This window comes from Erithacus rubecula (genome assembly GCF_903797595.1).
Source record: "Erithacus rubecula genome assembly, chromosome: 8".
In the NCBI taxonomy this organism is placed as follows: domain Eukaryota; kingdom Metazoa; phylum Chordata; class Aves; order Passeriformes; family Muscicapidae; genus Erithacus; species Erithacus rubecula.
This window is the reverse complement of record NC_136659.1, coordinates 21,773,320-21,796,411: the sequence shown is the minus strand read 5'-3', so window position 1 is coordinate 21,796,411 and position 23,092 is coordinate 21,773,320. Positions and strand designations below refer to the sequence as shown.

At 59.5% G+C, this 23,092-nt stretch overlaps 1 protein-coding gene across 2 annotated transcripts in view; it reads left to right on the top strand.

Moving 5' to 3' along the window:
• The window catches only part of ASIC4 (acid sensing ion channel subunit family member 4), a 28,364-nt gene extending 5,272 nt beyond the window's left edge, over window positions 1–23,092 (top strand). Inside the window, exons 1-11 of one of the 2 annotated variants that reach the window (XM_079310998.1) lie at window positions 16,442–16,493; window positions 17,079–17,794; window positions 18,058–18,202; window positions 18,370–18,497; window positions 18,588–18,747; window positions 19,149–19,205; window positions 19,295–19,448; window positions 19,824–19,915; window positions 20,225–20,304; window positions 20,608–20,712; window positions 20,992–23,092. In XM_079310998.1, the coding sequence (XP_079167124.1) occupies window positions 17,198–17,794; window positions 18,058–18,202; window positions 18,370–18,497; window positions 18,588–18,747; window positions 19,149–19,205; window positions 19,295–19,448; window positions 19,824–19,915; window positions 20,225–20,304; window positions 20,608–20,712; window positions 20,992–21,111 (1,638 nt within the window). In that variant the 5' untranslated portion in view covers window positions 16,442–16,493; window positions 17,079–17,197 and the 3' untranslated portion in view covers window positions 21,112–23,092. Of the gene's footprint in view, window positions 1–16,441; window positions 16,494–17,078; window positions 17,795–18,057; window positions 18,203–18,369; window positions 18,498–18,587; window positions 18,748–19,148; window positions 19,206–19,294; window positions 19,449–19,823; window positions 19,916–20,224; window positions 20,305–20,607; window positions 20,713–20,991 lie in introns of those variants that run through there. The other variant, XM_079310997.1, reaches the window with a different exon arrangement.

Below are 23,092 nucleotides of genomic sequence, written 5' to 3'. Positions count from 1 at the left end.
GGTGGCATGGCTGTGACTGTGGTGGGTGTCCTGCCATGCCTGGCAGGGAATGACTGGGCTGGGCTAGTGGTGTCAGTGCCCAGGAGAGGTTGGAGCATCCCTCACTGGTCCCATGCCTGTGAGCTGCCCAGCTGAGCCCATCTGTGCCCATCTGGGTCGCAGCACTCCACTCACTGCATCCACATCCTGCAGTCCCAGCCCAGCGCCTGAGCCAGCTACTCAGGGGCTCACAGCCCATCTGGAACCCTCCATCCTCACAGTCTGGCCCCTGTGCTTGTGCATTTCCAGGCCTGTGTCCCGGGTAGAGCAGGCGTGTCGCAGGCTGGCCGTGCTCCTGCCCAGAGCAGCAGCAGCAGCGTCCCTGGTGCTGTCACACATGAGCCGCCTGGGCACGGCTCGAGGCGCTGTTTGTGCCAGAAACGGGGGACTTTAATGCAATTCGTTGCCATTTAATTTTACACAATTCCTGCTGCTTAATCCGCTGAGAAATGCTAATTTATACAATTCACGTCTAAAAATAAATGTCAGTCCAGCAGCTCCCAGCAGTGGGTAGCTGCTCCCACCAGCCCCCACCAAAGCCTTCTACAGGGACCCCAGTCTGGAGCCCACCTTGCTCCCTGCCAGCCATGCTGCTACTCCTTGTCCCAGGTGCTCAGGCATTGGCAGCATTGTCTGGATTTGGGGATAATGGGATTTTGGGACACTGTGGTGGGAGAACAAGGGATTGGCTGCATGTAAGGGTGTCACTGCAAAGTCCCTCATGACGGTGGGGCAGGGTGACAAGGGGACAAGCAGGTGTCTTGACAATCTGACTCAGATTTTTGGGGAGAAATTATTAGTGTGGGGGTGTATTTGGGACCACTGCTTCCTCATTATTCCCCCAATAAATCTGAGTGCAACCCCATGTGCAACTGCACCCTGGGCTGTGGCTGGGGGTGCATGGAGCAAGAGGGATGCCTGGTGCAAAGGTTTGGCATGTAGCCATCTGGACTGTACATGAGGGGTCCAGCCATAGGTCAGGGCAGGTATTGGCTGGCAGATATTAATTGGTCACAAAGTGCCATTATTGAATGTGGGATGGGAGGGAAACATGGGCCCCTCCTGCCTTGAGAATGGGGATGCATCATTAGGTCTCTGAGGGGGCTGGATCAAAGGGGACAAGAGGGATCCATGGGTGGGAAGAACCTATACTGGGCTCCCAGACCCCTGTCTCTTGTCCTTTAGCATCTCCATATCCTGCTGCCCTCCACCCCAATGCCACTGCCCTAATCATCTCACACCCATTGCCTCCCCTTCCCCACCCGCTTGCTGAGCTGACCTTCATCTGAGTGGGGTGCCACTGATACAAGCAGCAGCAGCGTGGAGAGGGTGCCAGGGTAGTGGGGTGGGCATCGAGGGCCATGGTGGTGGGTGCCAGCTCCCTGCAGGAGGAGGGTGAGGTGGGGGAGCAGGGGGGTGCGGAGGCGGCACAGCGGGGGAGCAGAGATGCTGGAGGAGCCGACGGCTTTCCCACCGTCTCCCTGATTGAGATCGGATCACCGTGAGCATAAAAAAGCTCTCTTCATAATTATATTTAATGAATTGACTTTAAAAGCTCTTATGCTCTTATCTGGGTAATTTAATATCACACACTTAATAAGCCTGTCTCCGATACGGGGGGAGCCAGCGGCCAGGACGCCCGCGCCTGGTGTGTCTCCCCAGGGATGTGGGACGTGCCATGAGGCTGAGCCCATGTGCCAGGCTGAGTGGAGGGGGATGCTGCTGTCCCTGGGGCCAGGGCACCCGTGGGGTGACTGTGGGGCAGTGCCCCTCCAGCACTGCTGGCTGCAGAGGGGGCTGGGCAGCTCGGGTGGATGTGAGAGGGATGGGTACAAGAGACACAGAGGGGATTGGCTCCAGGAGCTGGTGCTTGCTGGTGCCTGGGGCCATGGGGCAATGAGAGCACAGGGCAGTGGGGCTGACAGGGTGCAGGTGACAGATGGGGCAGGGGGTTTCCTGGGGTGCCACATGGCTGGCTGGGCACGGGGCAGGGTGGCTGGGTGTAGGTGCTGTGTGCCAGCAGCATGGTTGGATGCCATGTGGCCCCATAGCTGAAGGGCATTGCTGCGGCCATGTCCTTTATGCCAGCTGTGGTGGGGGCCCCATGGACAGCACTGGGGACAGCTATTTGTCAGAGTGCAGCACAGGTTCCAGTGCCATGAAGCTGTTAGATCCCTGTCTCCTTCAGGCTCCAGCACCCTGGAGTAGTCAGCTGGGATGTCATGGAGGTAAATGAAGGTTTGTCACGGTGGCCTTTGCAGCTCTGTCCCTTCCCCCCGCACCTCCCCAGCTCCTGGAGTCCCAGAAGGGGTGTGGGCTGCCTCCTGCAGGCCGGTATTGCTGTAGCCCCAGAAGGAGTCTCTGCGCCCCCACTCCCCCATGATCCGTCACTGCTTGCAGGCGGGCGCCTGCGGCGAGCTGGAGGGAAGGCTCTGCCATATGGAGCCAGGGGCCCTGGGGACTGCAGGAGCCTGCGGCTGGGACCTGTGGCCATGGGGGCAGCGCCCAGAATCCTCCACTCCAGACACTCACTGGGCAGTGGCGTGGAAAGCCACTGGCCAGGCCTGTGTTCCACTGTGAGCTGGTCTGTCCCCCCAGCCTGGCACCCTGTCCCCAGTCACCCTGCACCCTGATTCCCAAGTGATGGAGGACAGAGCAGCACCTCCCAGCATCCATGACTGTGCTGCCCCAGGACAGGTGGCAGGGACAGGGTCACAAGGGCAGGGTGAGTGATGGTGGCCCTTGGCCGGCCATCCCCAAGCTCTGGAGTGCCTGGCAGTGCCGGCTGCCATCCTGGCACTTGGTGCCAAGGCTGGGAGTGCTGGAGGAAGGCACGTGCCAAGGTTGTGGGGCAGGGGAACAAGGACACAGCTGCCACCTGGCCCTGCAGAGACACTGGGGAACAACCCCAGGCAGAGCGGGGATCCCTGCTCCCCACTGGGGCATGGGGCAGCCGTGCCGGGTCTCCCTCCATGGGGGAGTGTCTGGAGAAGGAGGTTTACGGAGCTGCACTAAGTGACGCAAATGGTTTGAAGCCCATAAAGAGAGACGGTTTTATGTAAGACGACTATATAAAGCTCTGCTGTTCTGCCATTGATGAGATATAGGCCTTTATTTATAGAAGGCAATGTTTGCGGTGTGAGTGCTGAAAGCCAGCCAGGGACCCGCAGATAGGGCGTAGAGTCATTTGACATGCAGCTGCCGTCGACACTGTTCACACATTAAAGAAAAAAATTAACAAGTTTGCAGCCAGTCAGGTGGAAAAAACAATAATTGTCGAAAAACGTATTTCCCCCTTTTTCCAATAACAAATAACTGGAACGCTGTTGGGAGGCTTCAGCTTGCTTTCCCTCTGGGAAAGGATGGGCTGAGGCTCCAGCCAGGCTAGTGGATGGAGTGGGCAGGGGGAGGTAGACAGGGTGGGATGAGAGCCCAGACAGGGGATGCTGCCACAGGGTGGATGTCCTTGCCTAGGCATTTTTATGTCTACGACTGGAATAACGGAGCCTGCAGGCAGGGAGGAAGGCACCAACAGCTCAACATGGCCATGTGTGTGCTGGGGGATGAGGAGGGGGAACAAACACCAGGAGCTGAAGGTGCTCACTACGTGAGGGGCTGTGGACCAAACCTCGCTGGATTTTCCTGCCTGGCCCAGCATTGTCTTTCTCCACCTGCACACACAGGGATGCTCTGAGGTTATTTCTTATCCAGATGTGGCTGGGTTTTTACTGGAGAGCATGCAGCCAGTCCCCGTGGCCAGAGCGCCCTGCCAAATTCTGTTTCATGCACGAAAGGAGGGAAAACTTCTCATGATTAATTGTGCAATAGGGGAAAACATGCATCTCTAACCTGTTCCTTGCTGGTCCCTGGCCTTTTCTCCCAGGCACTGCCCCGACATGCAGCCAAGGGAGGGTGCGAGGGCAAGAGGGTGCTGACACCTCTACCATGTCCTGCCCTGTCCTGACTCTGCCAGACCATGAAGGGTCCCAGCAGCAAGCAGTCAGGCTCAAGGTCAAGCAGTTTCCCTGCAGCTCCCTGCATATTCTGTGGATAGCTGTCCCCCGCTCATACTGCAAAGCCTTTCCTCATGCTCCAGTGTGCTGTGCCAGGCACAGGCAGGGCTCTGCCCACTCCATCACCCACCATGCCACAGCAGCAGGCAGGAGGTGAGGGTAGCAAATGGCACAAGCTGCTGGGCTTGGGTGAGGGGGCCTGGACCTGCACCCGGATGCACGGGGACTCAGGGCTTCTGCATGAGCCTGCTCTGTCCCCAGATGTCACTGGCTGCATGCCTGCTTCTCCCCTGCCACCCTCATGAAGCCCCTCTGCAAATGCCCTCCAGATGACTTGGCCCATCTCTGGGCTCTCAGACAGAAGCCTGAGCACACTCTGCACATGAGCTCAGCTGGGCTCAACAGGTTTTCTTCCCACAGAACAAAAGGTTTTCACCTGATGGCACCCTGGGGAAGGTGAATGCAGGAAGAGCTGGGGGGCAGGAAAGCCAGTGGCTGGAAGGATCTGTGGGCATTGTGTCCCAGTGGCACGGGGGTTGAGGATCCCTCTTGGTTGGAGAGCTGAGCCAGGCTGTCCCCTGCCCAACGGTGGCTGGGCAGCAAGGGAGAGGAGGCACAGCCTTGTCAGAGTAGAGCCTCTTATTAATCACTAACTGCCGGCCCTCCAGCCAGCAGCTCATTAGCAGTTTAATTCCCGGTGCCCGGCATGCAGGAGGGTTGTGCAGCTCTGATTGAGCTGGATGCACTCATCTGGGCAGCTGCAATCAGGTGGTGGCCCCCCCACTCTGGTCACAGTCACAATCAGTGGCCACATCCCCTGTGTCGGGTGGGCTGCATGGCAGGTGCCGCAGGTACTGCAGGTGATGCAGATGCTGTGGGTCTCTGCTCAGGCAGGGGTAAACACATGGGTGGCAGTGGCTACAGGGAGCTTGTGAGCAGGGCCAGGGGCTAGAGATGTGCCCATGTCTCCCCCTGCTCCATCGATATCAGGCTGCAGTGCCTGCAGTGTCAGTCCCTGCAGTGTCATGGGGCTGGGAGCAGCTGTCAGTGGTGTCAGCAGCCTGGAGAGGCATTGTGCTTGGCTGCACGAGGATATGTCACCAGCCTGTCATCTCTGGGGTCAATGACACCCTGCACATCCCTGTACTGCCCCGTCCCTCTACCACCTGCATGTGCACCCACAGGGCAGCAAGGTGAGGGCTGTGGTCCCTGGTGTTCCTGCCACCATCCCAGGTCCTTTTCTCCCCTGGCTCTTCTTCCTCTCAGACCCCTTAATTAATGAGAGGAAGGAATTCACCTGGGCCATGGGAGCAGGACAGGAGCAGGAGGCACTGAGTGTTCCAGGCCAGGAAAGAGGCACTGTCTGTGAATGCTGCCTTTCTCTCATGGACCTTAAACTCCATCTGGCCACGCAGAGGTGGGCACCACCGTGCCTCCCAGCTGCCTGGGGGTATTTGCAGCTCAGTCTTATCCCTTTGCCCTCCAAAACTTGCTGCGTCCTTCACTCCCAAGCTGCCATCTCCACAATTTTTTCACAGCGCAAGGAGTGAGGGAGAGACCACAGCAGAGAGAAGCATCTCCATCTATCTTCAATGCTCCAGTGGCTGGAGCAGGGCAGTGAAGGGGCCTGCAGATGTCCCCACGGCGGTGGGTGCACCTGGGGGTAAATCAGGGACCACGCTGGGGCTGTGACTCCTGCAGAGGGAGTAGGGCCAGCCCAGCATCTGGTGCTGCTGCCCCTGGGAAAGGCTTGGAGCAGCCTGCCTTCCCAAGCAGCATAGGACTGAGGGCACTATGCAAATCCAGCTGAGATTGATGCAAGTATTAATTATGTCCCATCAGCTCTGCTCTTGCCCAGCAAGACAGGGCACCAGGTCGTGCCGCAATTTGTGCAGGAGAGATGGATTTGCACTGGCAGTGTGTCCCCTGTGCCTGTCCCCCTGTCCACAGGCTGCTCCCACCATGCTGCTGTGACTGTGGTGTGCCCTGCCAGGTCAGCCTGGCTCTCCCAGACCCATGGCACTGCCTGGCTCAGGAGTGAAATCATCAGTGAGCAGGGAGGTGAACAGTCTGAGGCAGGAGCAATGCAAGCACTGTCAAGCAGTCTGGCATACCCAGTTCTGAGGTCCTGCTAATCAGAGACTGTCTGCAATTACATGTGCTAATTATGTGCAGGGGTTCACAGTAATTCCTACCCTGCTAGCATGACACTGGTCACACTAGGTGCATTGCTTCTTCATGAGGACAGGAGGAAATAACCATCACTGTTCAGCATCCAGGAAATGGCGTAACACCAGGCTTCCTGCCCATCCCATCCCCATTCCACCCCAACCCACTCCACCCCATCCTCATCCCCATCCCGTTTCACCCCATCTCAGTCTATTCTGTACTGGACATGGTACAGTATGTACAGTGCCATACATGGAGCCCTGTCTGTGTGGCCATGACAGCTGTTCTGTCCCTGAGCACCTGGCTGATCTCATCCCAGTGGAGCTGCTTTTCAGAGGGAGTTTTTCAAGCTCTGACCCCCCTGTGCTGCTGCTGCTGCTCTGACATCCTGTTTCCTTATCGCCTGACATGACCTTAATTAACTCCCTGTGCTGATAATGCTCTGGGCTTGTCCTCCAGGAGCTGTATCTCAGCATTGTGTCCTGCCTCATCCTCTTATGGACCACTGCAGAGACTGCACAGGCAGCCTGGAGCAAGGGGGAGAAAGGGACGTGTGGTGCAGGCAGAGCAGGGCAGTACTGGGGTCACTGGGATGAGATGGAGTGGATGGCACAGTGCCGGAGCCAGGGGATTGGTGCTGCATTGAGGACTTCAGGGAGATGCTGACCTGGTGGCTGTCATGGTACAGAGATGGGGGTTCTGGCAGGAGAGGGGCTGTGCTGATGCCCAGGGCAGGGTGACAGAGGCAGTGGTGTCCATGGCAGCAGCATTCATCCCAGGCTCCAGAGGTGCTGTGCACCAGCATGGAGGGATCCGGGCTCTCCTTGCACTGCTGCAGGGGAGCTTGGGGAGCTGAGCTGGCAGGACCCCCCACCACTGGGAGCTGCCTGACTACCTGACTGCCCCTCCACTGCCAGCCCTAGTGGATTGAAATGCCGGCACTGATGACTTGTAACCACTTTATCTCCCGTGCTTGGCAAATATTGGCAAAGAGGAGATGTTTCAATAGTGAGGTTTGTCGATAGGAATCTGTGTGTGATCCCACCAGCTCCGTGCCTTGCAGCAGCCCAGCTGCCTCTGAGGCAGCTGCTCACCAGGATTGAGCCTGGCATAGGCACAGTCTGGGGCCCATGGGGACGCTTCCAGCACCTTTTCCCCACAGACTGGTTCCCAGCAGGGTGCTGTTCTGAGCTTACCTGTGTTGCAGGTCATGTATCATCCCCCAGCACAGGGGCAGGGCTCTGGAGCAGGTCCCTGCTCAGGGCTCCTGTCACCTGCAGGTAGCTTTCACCTGGCAGCAGCTGGGCCAATGCCACGAGCCCTGCAAAAAGCAAAAGCTGCAAAATGCTCTCAGACAATTCCCTCCCAGCTTGCAGCCACGCAAACCTCATCTTCACTCCTATTCCCCACACCTCCTAGTCCCCAAAACTTTAGTCCTGCCTGTCTCAGGTGCTCAGTTCTTATTCCCAGACTCATAGCCCAGGAAGCAGTTAGGATGAAGGACCACCTGTTCCTGGGATGAATGGACAGGGTGCCTTTTGACCCCTCTGTTCGTGCTGCCTTCAGACACAATGGGAATTGTATTTTCCTGGAGCTGGCTATGCAACGGACACCTCAGGCATTATGGAAGGTGAGTACAGATACACCTGCTCACAGCATGTGATGTATGGAATGCTGGAAGCAGCATATAGTCCTGGGAATGAGACACTGGATCCAAGCAGGGGAAAGAGAAAATGGTCTGAAGAGAGGAAGTGGGAGCTGCCAGTGCTGCTTCCCTTTGTATGGGAGGCAAAGGTGTATGAGGAGGGGAGAAGGAGGTCCTCAGTTGCAGGGGCAGGTTGCCTTAGCCCATTCCTGCCAGAACAGGTCCCTGCTCCCATAGCAAACACTGGGAGCTGGGAGGAGCTGAAGAAGACAGCTGAGGAGCTCTTGTAGATGCCAGGGACCAGCACATGGGCAATGTGGCCCAAACACACAGGAGAAGCAGATGCCTTGGGAGTCCTGAGACACCCAGCCCATCACCTGCATGGAGAGCAGATAATGGGGATACAGGGATGGGGTTGTCCCTGCCTGCCAGTGCCCATACCTCTTCCCCTTCCTGGCAGCCCCAAGGAGGGAGCCCCTGTCAGTGCCAGGGTGCAGGGGCTCTCTTGATCAGCCCCTCTGCCCGGGAGCACCCAGGCTGGGGAAAGCCAACCCCTATCATGTTTGTTCCATTGATTTAGCGCCGCAGAGAGGGTTTAATCAGCCTTTAGCCTGCACGCTCCAGCATTAAGAACAAATCCATTAGCCACGAGATAACCACAAAGGGTTGTGCTGAGGCTGGATGAGGTCCCAGCGCCTTCAAGATGCAAATTGGCAATCAAAGATCAAAGCCATGCAGCTCCCTAATCTCTGCTAAAAGGGCTCAGCTATTAAGGAGCCCTTTCCCACTGAGCTGTGATCACCCCACTTCACTAGGAGTCCCTATGTGCTGTCGGGTTACACCGTCATCCCGAGTGGCCTCCTGGCCCCCAGGTCCCCTGAGCCAGCCCTGGGGAGGAGGGTGCATCCAGGGCTCAGGCTGTTTGCTTGCATGTTATTTCCTTCAGTTCTGACGTATTGGACTCAAATTCGTGTTGTCAGAGAGAGCGGAGCCCGCAGCAGTGTCGGGGGTCAGCAGCTGGAGGGGAGGAGAAAGGGAAGAGGTGTGAGTTTGGATGGGCCAGGGTGGTTGGAGAGCTGTGTGGGGCTCATGCAGTGCCTTTGGAGATGGAGAGGATGCTGGCAGGTGGCTACCCTTCCTACTGCTCAGGGATTTAGCCTGGTTCAGCCCCTGACTGGTTGCACCAGGTGGCTCAGGGCAATCCCTGCTGGCCCCAGGGAAATCAGTGGTGGGAGCATGGTGTGGGGGCAGGCAGCAGGGAGCAAGTGAGGGATCATGGCATAGCAGAGTGTTTTGGAGCCAAGTTTCCCTTTTGAGGGTATTCCTGCTCATCCCATGCCACCCTGGAGCACGGGGGTGCACAAAGCCCTGGTTCCCATAGCTGCCCTGCCAGCTTCTGCATGGTACTGAGCTCAGGCTGCCGGATGCAGTCTGCCCCCCTCTCCTCACCCAGGCCATATTGTCTGTGGTGGCTCCACACACGGCTGCCCCAGCAGCCCCACGAGTCCCAGTCACCCCACACTGCAGGAGCACCGCGAAGCTGCCAAACTGTGACAGGAGCTGCAGTGCCAGCACTGTCAGCAAATCCGCTGCAGCACAGATGTGTGCTCTGCTCAGCATAGTCCAGCTCAGGGACCAGTGTCCCCCTGCATCCTGTTGAAATGGTCAGAGAATGTGTGAGGCACCCTGCAACAGGTGGGCAGGGAGCCCATCAGCCCCAGCAGTGGGGAGCAGAGGGTCATGTCTGTCTGTCCTTTTGTGTGGGGATCCTCTCTACTGGCAGAGGATCTGCTCATTGAGGTTCTGCTCATGCCCCTCACAACACCCCCACTGCAGGCAGCACAGCCTTGTAAGAGCAGCAGGCAGTGAGGTGCTGGCACCTCAGCCAGGGTGACAATAAATCTTATCAGTGCGAACCCATCCGTGGGCAGGAGGATAACCCCCGTGACAACCTAGCAAGAGCAGAGGTTCATCTTCACGGTGTCGGTGCTGTGGATTTACAGATAAATGTCACGGCTGGAAGGAGCCCCCCAGCCCCTCCCCTCCCGCCTAACCCTGCCCTGAGGCTTTGGGAGCTGCCAGGTCCAGGCCGGTGTGTCCCAGGGACAATGGCCATGGCGTGCCTGTTGGGAAGAGTGAGCCTGATCTAGGACTCAGCAGGGGGACACCTGGATAGGTGAGGATGGAGGGAAGGGTACATGCGAGACAAAGTGGCATTGCCCTGCCTGCTGTCCTGACCCTATTGTGTTCTACACGCTCTGTCCCTTGGAGCCCTGCATCCTTCATAGACCCATGTGGGGGCTGGGGCATCGTGCAAGCTGGACCACCAGAGCTTAGTGATTGGGAAACGTGTGAATGAGTGTGTGGCACTAGCAGTGTGTCCCCGAGGCCGTGTGACAGCGCCTGGCGTGAGCCAGCATGCTTCGTGGGTGCAGGCTGTGTGCCCATCCCCGCGTGTCCCCCCCGCTCCGGCCGGGCAGCGAGGAGTGCGGTGTGCCAGGAGCGGGGGCTGCTGAGCGGGGCGGCAGGCGGCATCCCTGCCCCGGGCCCCGCTCCTCGGCTCAGCTCCCCCATCTCCCGGCAGCCGTGGGAGCAGTAATGAGATGGAGCAGCAGAAGGACGGCGAGATAAGGCTGCCTGCGCTGCCCCAGCAGATTAAACGCTGGGATTAAGCAGGCGGTGCCAGCTCTGCTGCCTTTTTATCTCGCTGCTTCTCCCCTCTTATTCTCCCGCAGTCGATAGAGAACGGTCTCCGAGCTGTCAGCAAAGGAAATTGCTTGTTAACCCTTTGGGGACGGGCGGCAGAGCTCCCTGTACGGCTGCTTTCAAAGAGAAGCGGTCCCCGGGGGATGCGCTGCCCGCGGAGCCAAGGAGGGATGCGGAGACACGTCTCCGCAGGGCCCCGCATGCAAAGGAGAGCAAGACAGAGCCGGGGGTGTCCAGGATCTGCAGCCAAAAGCACCAGCGCCCAACCGGCACCATGCAGAGGCGCTGATGTACTGGGGTTCCTGCGGGGTGACAGCAGTCGAAGAACGGAGGCTGCCTAAGCTCCACAAAGGAGCCTCAGGGATATTGCATACCAGGCTTTCGGGTATCCTTGGTGTTCCCTGCTTCCTCCAGCCTGCAAGATGTGCGGGCTCAGTGCTACATCTCTGTGAAACCACAGGGCTGGGGATCCTTCTCCGGTCCTGAGGACAAGTGGCACGGGCCAGCTGTGTCTGCTCAGTGCCGCGCGTGGTGCTGGATCTCCTCCAACTGCCAAGGGGAGCCTGCTACCCAAACCCATCATTATTGCTCTCTGTGTATGTGAGTGTTTTGTTGGGTTTGCAGCAGCGAGGCTGAGCGGCAGCCCATCCCAGTGCTTATCCGTAGCGTGCTGTGCTGTGTGCCCAGGAGCAGCGTGCCCGGCGCGGGGGTGTCTGAGGGTGGGAAGCCGGCTGGAGAGCGCCGGAGGGTGCACAGAGTGACAGCAGGATTGCTGCTCATCACAGTCCAAACCCAAGCTGGGGAGTGTGTTAGCAGCTCGACAAAGTCTCTCTGGCATTTTTGTGGGAGCAGCTTTGGTGCAGTCTTTCCCGTGGGGAGCCTGAGCACCTCCCGAAGCAGGAGGCAGAAACATGGGGCAGAATCCTCCTGCAGCTCCAGCACCACATTCGTACGAAGGGAGAGACCAGGGTAGGTAGGCAGCATGCTTAGCAACTCAGAGGGATTTTCCGGCTGCCAACAGGATGGAGAGGACTTCCCTAGCCCCTGCCCCTCGTCTCTGTGCTTCTGCCTGCCCTCCCCCTTGCATCCCTGCCCTGCACTGCAGCATGCATTTGCCACTGGTGCTTCATCTTCTGCAATTCCCTAGGTGTTGGCTCCTTCACCTGCCTAGGTGTCACTTCTGGTAGATGTTTGAAAACGAAAACAAACTATATGAAAGCACAAGGTGCTGGGAGATCTGCAGGGAGCAGGTTAGCCCTGGCTGGGGCAGCAGTCCCAACCGGCTTGGGATGCTGTCCGATGGCTGCTGTGGAATGAGGGGCAGAGCTGTGTGCAAGCTCTGGGCAGCCAGGGCTGAGGAGCTGGAGCTGATTCTGTGCTGGGCAGCCGGGCTGCGCAGGCAGGCAGAGGCTGAATCGGGAAAGGAAACCAGAAGTGATTGGCACGCGAAGGCTGGCACGCTGGAGGCTGCGAGGGGATAGGATTGCTGTTTATAAATACATCAAGGGAGTAAACACAAGGGAGGAAAGAGAGCTATTTAAGCTAAGGGACAATGCTGGCAGAAGAACAAATGATAAAAACTGGCCATGAATAAATTTAGGTTGGAAATGAGTGAGATTCTGGGACAAATTTCCCCCAGGAGCAGCAGGAGTAGAAAACACTACTATGTGATGGCACTTCCTCTGCTATCACAGGCTGTCATGTGTGTGCAGTGTGCTGCCATGCCTGTGCAGTGAAGTCGAGAGGTGAGGAGCTGGAGACTCCAGCTACTCCCCTCTCTGTCACAGCCACCCAAGCTCCATGTGGCATGGGACGCACAGCTCTGTCCAGCTTCTGTCTTGGCCGGTGCAGGACTCCTGGGGCAATAGTTTGCAGGGAAAGGTCCTTCCCTGGCACATGAGTTCGGGTATGCTGTCACAGATGCTGATCCTGAAAGCTGGATGGTGCCAATGTCCCCATGCTTTAACAGTCACTGGCAGCACTGGGACAAATATGCTGGGAGGGTGTCCTTGCCTATGTGCACAGTGCCTCCCTCTGCCTTGCATTGCATCCCTATGCTCCTGACCCACCAGCAGCAGGAAGCCCTGGTCTAGATCCTGCCTGTTCCTGGGGACATGGGTCACACACTGTCCCTGATGCAGCAGCCTGGTTGTGACCTGCTTGCCCTGCCCAGTGCTGGGGCTCAAGTGTCTCCCACTGCTGGCCAGCGGCACACCCTGCAGCACAGCTGAGCAATTGGTATTCCAGCAGCGAGCCTGCTTGGCATGAAAGGGGCTCTGCCAGCCCCACACGCCCACATCTCCATTGCTGGCTCAGGCCTAGACAAGGGAACTCAGCTGGCAAGGGCTGTCCTGTAGCATAGAGAGAGGCACAGCTGCAGTGGCAGGATGGGTCTTGGCCTTTCTGGGATATGCCTGCAGCAGCCCCTAGTCCCCTTGCCCCACATTGTTTTCCTTCTTCCTTTGGAGGCAGATCAGGGAGCCGCAGGAGATATTCCAGAGCTTAGCCCTTCACAGGATGGGGGAAACAACAGCCTAAATCTTCACTTGTGTGTGTTCTGCCCTGCTCTGTTTGGGCTGAGGATGCAGAATCTGGTGCCCCATGGAGGCAGTCCCAGACCCCATATGCAGGGGTGTATCCTGCAGGAAGCATCGCAGGAGCTCCATGTGGGGCAGGAGGGGCTGCCTGTGTGGGAGATGGTTGTGCTACTGCCAGAGCTGGGGTCAAGCCAAATTGGCACCGTTCCCCAAATCCTCCTGGGAGCGGGGAAAGGAAATGGTGCGACCATGCATGAGAAGGGACGTTTGCAGTGGCAAAAACATCCCACTGGCTCAGAAAATTGCTGCAGAATCGGGCTTGAAATGAGTTGAAATTGCTGAATCCAAGCGGATCTCATATCCCGGGCAGTTGTAATGCTGGCGTCAGCGCTGCAGCTTCCCTCCCGGGGCAGCCAGGCGGGGCTGGCTGTGCTGTGCAGGGGGAGCAGGCTGTTGGGGACGGGGGGGCTGCCCTGGGGGGCCTCTGGCATGGTGAGGGGCTCCAGCAGAGCTGGAAGCTGGGGCTGGGATTCCAAAGTGGGGGCAGGAGCACAGCAGGAGACAGGATGTGTGGATGCGCCATTGCCCCAACTCTACCATTGTAATCCAGATTTGACCCCAGCTCCTGTGCCCTGTCTCCTGTCCAGGAACATCCTTATGCTCCAGCTGCCCACATTCACTCAGGAAGCAGCATTTCCATTTTTGGAAGCTGCTTTCCTTTACGCCACAGCCTTGACCATGCTAATTTCCTCTCTGGTCTCGGGTACCTGGAGATGACCTTACCCCTGGGCTGGCATCCCCAGCAAACCCATGTGGGCAGCTCTCTGGTGCCCTCTCACTCCTGTCCCCATCCCCATTATGCCCCAGTGATGACTGTTCTCAGGGGTGCTTCTATGCTGAGGTGATCGCTCCTGTGTGGTGTGCCCATGCCCAGGGCCTGCCCGTCAGCTGCACGTCCCAGTGGGAGTGTGGGAGCAGGGCTCGATGTCCCAGCAGGTATGTAGGAACACAGCTGGCTGTCCCAGTGGGGATGTGGGAGCAGGGCTGGTGGCCCAGGCATGCAGCAGCAGGACCACTAGCACCACACGTTGCAGCTCATTCCCCTCACATGAAAACATTTGGCTGGAAGCTTAGTGCGGCCTCTTGTCTCCTCAGAGCAATCAGGATTTGTCACTGCCTGCAATGTTTAACGTTGTCTTCCAGAGGCTAAATACCGTGGGGAGCTGTGTAAGCCGCGGAAATACCTGTGTGAGCTGGGATCAGCCCGAGGCTGGCACAATGGGCTGGCAGCAGTGGGGATGGGGACTGGGAATGCATGATGTCCGTCCTCGTGCTCCCAGTGCACACAGGTGGGCTGGCGTGAGCCAGGGTAAGGATTCTGGGGATCAGCATCTTGCTCCCAAAAGGCTCCCCACAGCAGGGGGGTTGGGAGACAACTCTCGGGAGAATGGAGGACACTTGGGGGGCCCCAGAGCTGTAAGGAGCGGGGAAGAAGATGCCAGGGTCCCCAGCAATATCTGACTGGGATCTGCCTGCTGAGGCGCAGGCAGCTATTTCTGTCAAGGTCAGCGTGTCTCCATGGGAGAGAGAGGAAAATGAGGAATCATGTAAAGAAATTACCTCTCTAATGGGGTCTCCCTGGATGTGAGCATGGTGTGGGGATGCCGGCAGGCACTGGCTGAGCAAGGAGACCGGCATGGCAATACTGCCTCTGGCCCTAAGACTGCAACACTCATGGGTGGGGGCCCAGCAGGCAGAGCAGGGTGCCCAAGGGCCCATGCCCCAGTTGCTATCCTTGGCTGGACATGTGTGCTACAGTCCTGCAAGGTATTTTCCTGGGTCAGCTGTGGGGAGAAAGTCATGTTCCTGCTGCAGGCAGGCTCTCCTCTGCTCTTCTTCCTCCTTCTCCTCCTCGTGTGCTCCCTGTTATCTAATTGGATTTGTCATGCTGGAAAGGCAAAGCCCTTCAGGACTGTGCTGTGCTCTCACCAGTGTGATTTCACAGCTGGCCTCGGCACCCCAGTGGTCGACAAGTGAGTAACTCAGCTGGACGCCATGGGCACCCCTGCTTCCCATGTTCCCCCACAGCCGTGCCCACCTGCCTGGAACACGGCCACCACCACAGCTGGACCTTCTTCTCCAACCCTGCCCAACACACTGTCCCTAAGCCCTGTCCCCGTGTGCTCCAGCCTCTGCATCCCATCCCCATCCCTCACCCGCTCTGGGGTGATTGCCATGCCGCCCGGAGATGTCTGAACTGACACGAGATGGAAGCGTTCACAGAAATGACATTTTCTCCAGCCTGGGGAGCTTATCCTCCGTTTAAAGAAAACTAATATAGAAGCTGCCCTGGTGTGCCGGGGCTGATGGTATCAGGCTGGCAGCCGCCGGCGCTCGCAGCCGCGATAAATCTCAGAAAGGAGCCGAGCCGGCTGCAGCCGCCCCACAGAGAGGGGCTGGGCCGTGTCCTGGCCATGCTGCGGGGACACGGCGGGAGGGCACAGCTCAGGGCGGCTATGGCGGGGTGACCCACAGCGTCCCGAGGATGCGGGGAGCAGAGAGCCCGCGGCGGGGACGGCGCCAGCGCTGCACTCGGCGGCGGGGCTGCGGCAGGAGCCGGGGAGCTCAGCGGCGGCCCGGGCGGGCTGAGGGGCTGCCCTGGGGCCGGGCCGGGCGGGCTGAGGGGCCGGGCCGGGCCGGGCCGGGCCCGGGGGCGGCGGGGGCTCAGGAAGGCAGCGCGGGGCCCTGCTGCCCCCTGCCGGGCAGCGCCCGCCACGCACCCAGCGCCGCGGGCAGCGCCTGCCGGGGACGGGCAGCGCGGCCTGGCCGCCCTCCGGTGCTGCCGCTGCTTCCGCTCGCCCCCCTCGGTGCCTGCCCTGTTTCTGACCTGCCTGAAGTCCTCCTGCGCCTGTAACCAAGGTGCCAGATGGGATCCTGGCCCTCAGCGTGGCTCTAGGTGTTGCTCAGGCATCAAGGCCTGCGGCTGGGATGCTGCTGGAGAGTCACTGCTGAGGTGATCGGGAGCTCCCTTTGTTCCAGTCCCTCCGGCCACCACTGGCCCTTTCCTGTCCTGATGCAATGGAGTTCAAGGATTCTGCTCTTTACGGGGCTCAGTAGTCCTGACTTGTCCTGGCGCTGTGGAGGATGAGGGACACTCCCCTCACCATGCCAGCCCACGCTGGGTGGGTGCTGAAGGTGGGTGCTTGGAAGCAGCAGCAGCGGGAGATGAGAGGCTGAGCAGAGTGCGGTGCTGAGCTTTGAAGGCACCTGACAGGCTGTCGGGGCGCTGCCAGCCACGCTGACAGCCAGGTACAGACACCCCCCCACCGCTGCTGCTCTCTGATCACAGCCTCGCCGTCACTTCAAAGCGCCCGCTAGGCGCAGGTGGGTTCTCATGCAGCCTCCCACCCCATGGTTCCACTCCGCCTGACCCACAGCCTTGCTTCTCCCACCCCACCTGGCCCAGATGCTCAGAGGTCCCCAGCTCCAGAGTCAGGGATACCAAGGTACAAAGCAGACAAGGTCCCAAGCAGCCCTGGCAATAGGTGATGGCCCCCCTGTGCTATCACTGTCCCGCCTCTGTGGGGCACAGTCCCTAGCTGCAGAGCAGACTCGGTGACCCTGGTAGTCCAGGCAGTGTTTTGTGGTGACTGCAGTGAAATGCATGGCAAGGGACAAGGAGGAAGAGCTGGGGTGCAACATTCCTAGGAACAGGGCTCACACAGTGTGCCTGAGACAGGTCATCACTATCCAGACACATATATCCACCATGCCAGGACACTGGGAGCTGCCAGTTCAGCTTGCCTGGAGTAAGACAACACACGCCCCTGTCCCAAACCAGCTCGAGAAGGAATTTTCCATTCCCGAATGCAGGTTGGGGAAAGGCGTGTTTGTAGCAACCCCCTCCTCTCCCTCCCCTCACCCATCACCAGAGCAGCTCAGGAAGGCGCCTGCCTTATTCGTCTCCAGGAAGGTGCAGAGCAAAAGCCTGCCAGGAGGGAGAGATCCCCGGAGGGGATCAGGGACTCTGGGCAGCCCCAGGGGCAGCCTGCAGCCCACTTTCCAGAGGAGCCACCCTGAATGCAGCCATGCCACTGCCCCTTGCCTGCTGCCAGGACGGGGAAGTTCTGACACCAGCCCAGGACAGCAGCGCACCGCAGCTCGTTGTTGGCATCCTGCGAGCCACCCGGATCCCCGGGCTGCACTACATGTGTACTCGGCCACAGTCCCGCCTGCGCCGGCTGCTCTGGAGCCTGGCCTTCCTGGCCTCCGCCGGGCTGCTGGCCACCGGCGCCGCCGACCGCCTGCAGCACCTGCTCTCGCGGCCCGTGCACACCCGCGCTCGCCTCGCCTGGGCACCGCAGCTCCGCTTCCCGGCCGTCACCCTCTGCAACCCCAACCGGGCACGCTTCCTGCACCTCACCAAACCCGACCTCTACTCGGTGGGGGAGTGGCTGGGGCTAGCCCGGGAGAACCACTCACTGGTGCCCGAGATGCTGGCCGTGCTGGGGGAGGACCGGCGTGCCTGGCTGACACGTCTGGCCAACTACTCGCGCTTCTTGCCGCCCCGCCGCTCCGAGCGCACCATGCAGAGCTTCTTTCACCGCCTGGGCCACCAGATTGAGGACATGCTGGTGGAGTGTCGCTTTCAGGGAGAGCGCTGTGGCCCCCAGCACTTCGCTCCCGTGAGTTCCCTCCTGGAAGGCGCAGGACAGCTAGGCTGCCCCACGGGTACTGGGAATGATGCTTCACCCCCAACCCAGCAAGAATGAGGGGTGGCAGAGTGGGGAATCAGGCTGAGATTAGCCTTTCCAAAGGTCATGCAAGACTGTATCTTCCGTCCATCACCTTCATGGAATTGGAAAGGAGTTTCTGGACCTCATCCTGCTTGCTGAATACTCAACCAGATCCCTGCCTGCTCCCTTACTGCTGCTCTCTCCATCCCCAGGTCTACACACGCTATGGTAAGTGCTACACCTTCAACGGGGATCGGAGAAATCCACGTGTGACCCGCCAAGGTGGCATGGGCAACGGGCTGGAGATCATGCTGGACATCCAGCAGGAAGAGTACCTGCCCATCTGGAGAGAGACCAGTAAGTGGGGCTATGGCTCAGACAGGGCACAAGTGAGGGGTGCTAGGACGCAGGGTTGCTGGGCAAGCAGAGCGCTCTGTGAGGGGACTATAGATAAAGCAGGGCATCTGAGGGGTGCAGGGGCTGGGTTGGTGCAGGCATGCAGCACCTCTGTCCTTCTCCCACAGATGAGACATCATTTGAAGCTGGTATCCGAGTCCAGATCCACAGCCAGGACGAGCCACCCTATATCCATCAGCTGGGCTTTGGTGTCTCACCTGGCTTCCAGACCTTTGTGTCCTGCCAGGAGCAGCGGGTAAGGCAGGATGCCCCACAGCCCCAGGGAGGTGCCTGCAGGCACTCAACCCAGCACAGCCCTGCAGCAATGCCCTTCTCTCCCCAACAGCTCACCTACCTGCCACAGCCATGGGGGAACTGCCGGGCCAGCATGCAGGGGGAGCAGCTGCTGCCCGGCTATGACACCTACAGCATCGCTGCCTGCCGCCTCCAGTGTGAGAAGGAGGCTGTGGTGCAGAGCTGCCACTGCCGCATGGTCCATATGCCAGGTGAGGGGTGTGCATGATGGTGTGAGGGACACCCCACTGCCCAAACAGTCCTTCTGGGGTTGCCTCAACTCCCAGCAATCTGCACACAAAGATCACCTCTGCCCCAACACTCTGCACACAAGGATTCCCCTGGCCCCATCCCTTTCTACCCAGGAACCACCCCAAACTCTCCACATGCTAGGTCAGCCTCAGCCCCTGTCCTACCCTCCTTACACCACAGATCAGCCCCTTCCCTGTTTGCCTTGTACTTGGGCCACATATGCCTCAACCAGCCTGCAGCCAAGGGTCACTCATCCCCATTCCCTCTGCACCCTGCCCCACTTCCTCCAAGGGAATGAGTCAAGACTGGGGGGCAGAATCTGGCCAGACTCCCTGCTTCCCAACCTTCTGCTTCTCCACAGGCAATGAGTCCATCTGCTCCCCTAATGTGTACATCGAGTGTGCTGACCACACACTGGGTAGGTGTGGCAGTGGGTGGGCATCTAGGGACTGGCTGAGTGCCAGGGGGCTGGAGATTGTGGCTGTGCCAATGGGTGTCTGCCCCCAGATGCTGCAGTGGAGGACAGCCAGGAGCGCTGCAGCTGCCCCACACCGTGCAACCTGACACGCTACGGCAAGGAGATCTCCATGGTCCGCATCCCCAACAAGGGCTCAGCGCGCTACCTCGCCCGCAAGTACAACAAGAATGAGACCTACATTCGGTGAGTTGCCAGAACTGGGGTATTCCAGGGGGTGGGCAGAGGGCTGGGGACCTGGGGAACTTCCACTCCACTCCTGACAGCGTGCTGAGAGAGGGTCCTGGCATACTTGGTCTTTGTGCAAGGGTGTTTTCATTAGAGCTTCTTTGCAACTTGTCCAATCTTCCCAGACCTTTTGTCAGCGCCTGCCCACCCCACTGTCTCTCCTGGCCTGGGACATGCCTTATCCATGTCCTCACTGCACCAGCCTGAGTAATTCGCGAGGTCCATGGGAGCACCTGGGAGCTGGAGGGCTGGGGGACACAGAAGGCTTGTGGGAAGTGATGCATGACGATCGATGACCAGCCCTCTCTGCTAAGCACAGTGGTGTCCCCACAGGGAGAACTTCCTGGTGCTGGACATCTTCTTTGAGGCGCTCAACTACGAAGCCATTGAGCAGAAGAAAGCCTATGACCTTGCTGGGCTTCTCGGTGACTCCCCTTCCCTTCCTGTGGGGCCCTAAGGCGTGGAGCTCTGGGTCCCAACCCTGGGAAGACGAGGTTCTGGTGGGGGAGGGATGACACAGAGCAGCAGCCAGTCACAGGCTGAAGGGTGGAATGCTGCTGACTGTCCTCTATCTCGCATGTCCCCCATTCTCTCTGTCCTGCTGTCCCTGCCCCCATGACTGCTCTGTCCCCCACCATCTGGCAGTCCTGGCATTGCCCACTGCCCTGCTGGCCCACCAGGCTTCCAGTGGGCTGCACAGCATCTCCTGGTGACCATCTTCCCCTCCTCCTCAGGTGACATTGGGGGGCAGATGGGCCTGTTCATCGGTGCCAGCATCCTCACCATCTTGGAGATCCTGGACTACATCTATGAGGTGTGCTTAGACTTCAGGGATGTGTCTTGGCAGTGGGTGCAGAGACAGACTTTCTGAGGAGGGAGTAAAATGTTTGGCCACCCCAGAGGGCTATAACAGCACCCAAAAGAAAGGCAGTAGGAGGAGAATGGGTCCCCCAGCATTCCTCAGTGACCTGAGGACAGGGAGGGTGGTGGGCCAAGGTCTTGTCCCACTGTTCCTGGGTGAGAAGGGGAATAGGCAGCAGTTCTTTGTAGACTGGGTGTCCACACACCGGGTGCTACCTGTGTGCAGGCCTGGGTCTGACCCCCCATCTGCTCCCAGGTAATCCGAGATAAGATGAGCCGGGTCCTGCGCCGCTCCAAGCCACCTCTGAAGAAGCCCTCGGGCAGCATTGCCACCCTGGGATTGGAGGAGATGAAGGACCAGGTATCCCTGCAGGGCTGGGCTGCCTGGAGGCTGCAGGGACAGGGCCTGGCCATGTGCCTGCCCTGACTCCAGGAGGAAGGGACACCATCCCAAAATCGAGGGTCTATGTGGCTCTGCATTTGGTGCCTTCAGGCTGCAGAGTCCGGGCAGTCCCGGGGAAGCAGGGAGCTGGGTGTGCCCCAGGGAGCTCCTGTGGACAGGCTGTGATGGGTGGGAGAACTAGGGAGGGGGCAGGGTGCATGGAGTCTGTGCCCACCCCATTGCCTGCCATCCCCACAGAGCCCCTGTGAGACGCTGGGTCGACACGTGGAGGGCGCCTACAACGCGGGCATCCTGCCCAACCACCACCACCGCCACCACTACCCTCACCAGGGAGTCTTCGAGGACTTCGCCTGCTAGGCAAGACTGGGACTGGGGGGCAGCCCCCTGCCACCCCCTCCCCAGCGTTCTCATGGAGAGGGACCGCGGCACTGGGTGCGGTGGGCACAGGCACCTGCCTCCCCCACCCCACTGCCAGGACCATTCGCCCCCAGTGATGCCACTGGAGCTGCCTCAGCACCGGCACTGGAGCAGCCCCCCGGCCCCTTTGCCTGTCCCCTCTGCTTGCCCCTAGCACGTGGGCTCAGCCCAGTTTCAAGCACACAGCGTGGAGGGAGATGGGCATGCCAGGGGGGTTTGGGTGAGCAGCAGGTGTGGGCCAGAGAGGCCCTGGTGCTGCAGAGCTTGAAGGGGGTAAGCCGAGGTTCCTGTGAGCCCCTCCAAGCCCTCCCCTCCTGACCCCTCTTGGGTGGTGGTCTCTGTCCTGCATGGTTTTCCCCAGGAAAGAGACATACCTGGAACAGCTTCCCTCTGCCTGGGAACCACCTCCCTCCCTGCTGCAGGGCAGGGCAGGGTTGCAGGACACCCCTCTGAGCAGCATGGCCCCGTGGCCAGCCCAGAGACATCCCAGCTGCAGCCACACCTGCATGGCACCACCCTGACCCCTGGCACCACCACCACCACTGTGACACGCCCCTAAACATCTGCCCATCCTCATGCAGTCTCTCAGGGCTGCACCCCTCCATCACTGTTCCCAGCCAGACCCCTGCACTGTGACTCCCCCTGCCACTCCACTGTTGGCCCCAATAACCCCCAATCATTTCAGCACTGCAAACCTACTGCCTCCTCTGTCTCCTGCCCCAATCTGTTGTGAACCCACCCTTTCCTTGCCCAGGTATTGCCCAGAGTGGCTCATCCCTTGGTGTAGCTGCCCAGCACAGCCCAGGCAGCATGGCAGGTCCTGCCCTCACTGCCCTGCCTCCACTGCTCTTTTGCACCGTGCACGTAGCCCTTGCCATGCTCCCAGCCCCAGGTGCTGAGCACCCGCTGTGCCTCCCCAGACTGTATGTGGTTAGGAGGGTGCTCTGTGCCCAGCACCGCCCAGACAGCCACAGTCCAACCTGCTGGCCAAAGCCTTGGCCAAAACTGGCACCCACAGACCTCCTGCCTGCCCTGACATGGCGGGACCACAGCAGGACACGTGGCAGGACCCGCAGCACTCCCCCTGTCCTGTTGTACATTGCCTCCACCCCCTCCACTGTAGCAGCAGACACCAGCGCAGGGCAAACTGCCCCAAAATATCTCAGGAGGGGGGGCGAGCTGGCAAAGCTCCCCTCTACACACACACTTGGCAGAGGGGGACCCCAGGGCAGGAATTTGGGACTTGTAGGGAAGTTTGGGGTTGAGCCAGGCAGCCTCTGGCCCTGCTGGTTTGGTCCCCATCCCTGGTGCCCACAGGTGGAACATGGCCATGCTGTGCTGTGCCCAAAGCCATAGATGCAGGAGGAGCCATCATCCTTGCAGCCCTCAAGGCCCCACGCAGGGCACAGGGCAGGGACCAGGGCACCAGCAGCCCTGGCTCTGGGTATGCATGGTCCAACAGCTCCCCCAAAGTATGCACCCATGTGTAAGCACGTCCCCCGTGGGTACAAGCTGTGTGATGTTCCATGTCCCCTGTGTGGGATCCACAGCGAGCCTCCCAGCAGGCCAGCCACACTGGTGCTCCCCAGGGAGCCCTCCAGGGCACCCCGTGCTGACTCCCCATGGGGTTCCCATACACCAACCTGCAAGCAGGAGGGTTCCCAGAGGGGTGCCACGAACGTGCCACGGCCATGCCAGCCAGCCTTACACCAAGGTCTCCTGCGGCAAGTGGGGGATCTCCTGTGGCAGGACGTGTCCCCTTCTGGCCAGCCAGAGCAGCAGGCCCTGAGCAGGGTGGGCATGGGCACCACAGTGGGAAGACCAGCACGACCCGCCCTCGTGCTGGTGAATGTGAGAGATGTGCATCACTGTTTTATAAATGTACAAATGCTCCCTTAATAAAGAGGCACAAGTAGGTCCA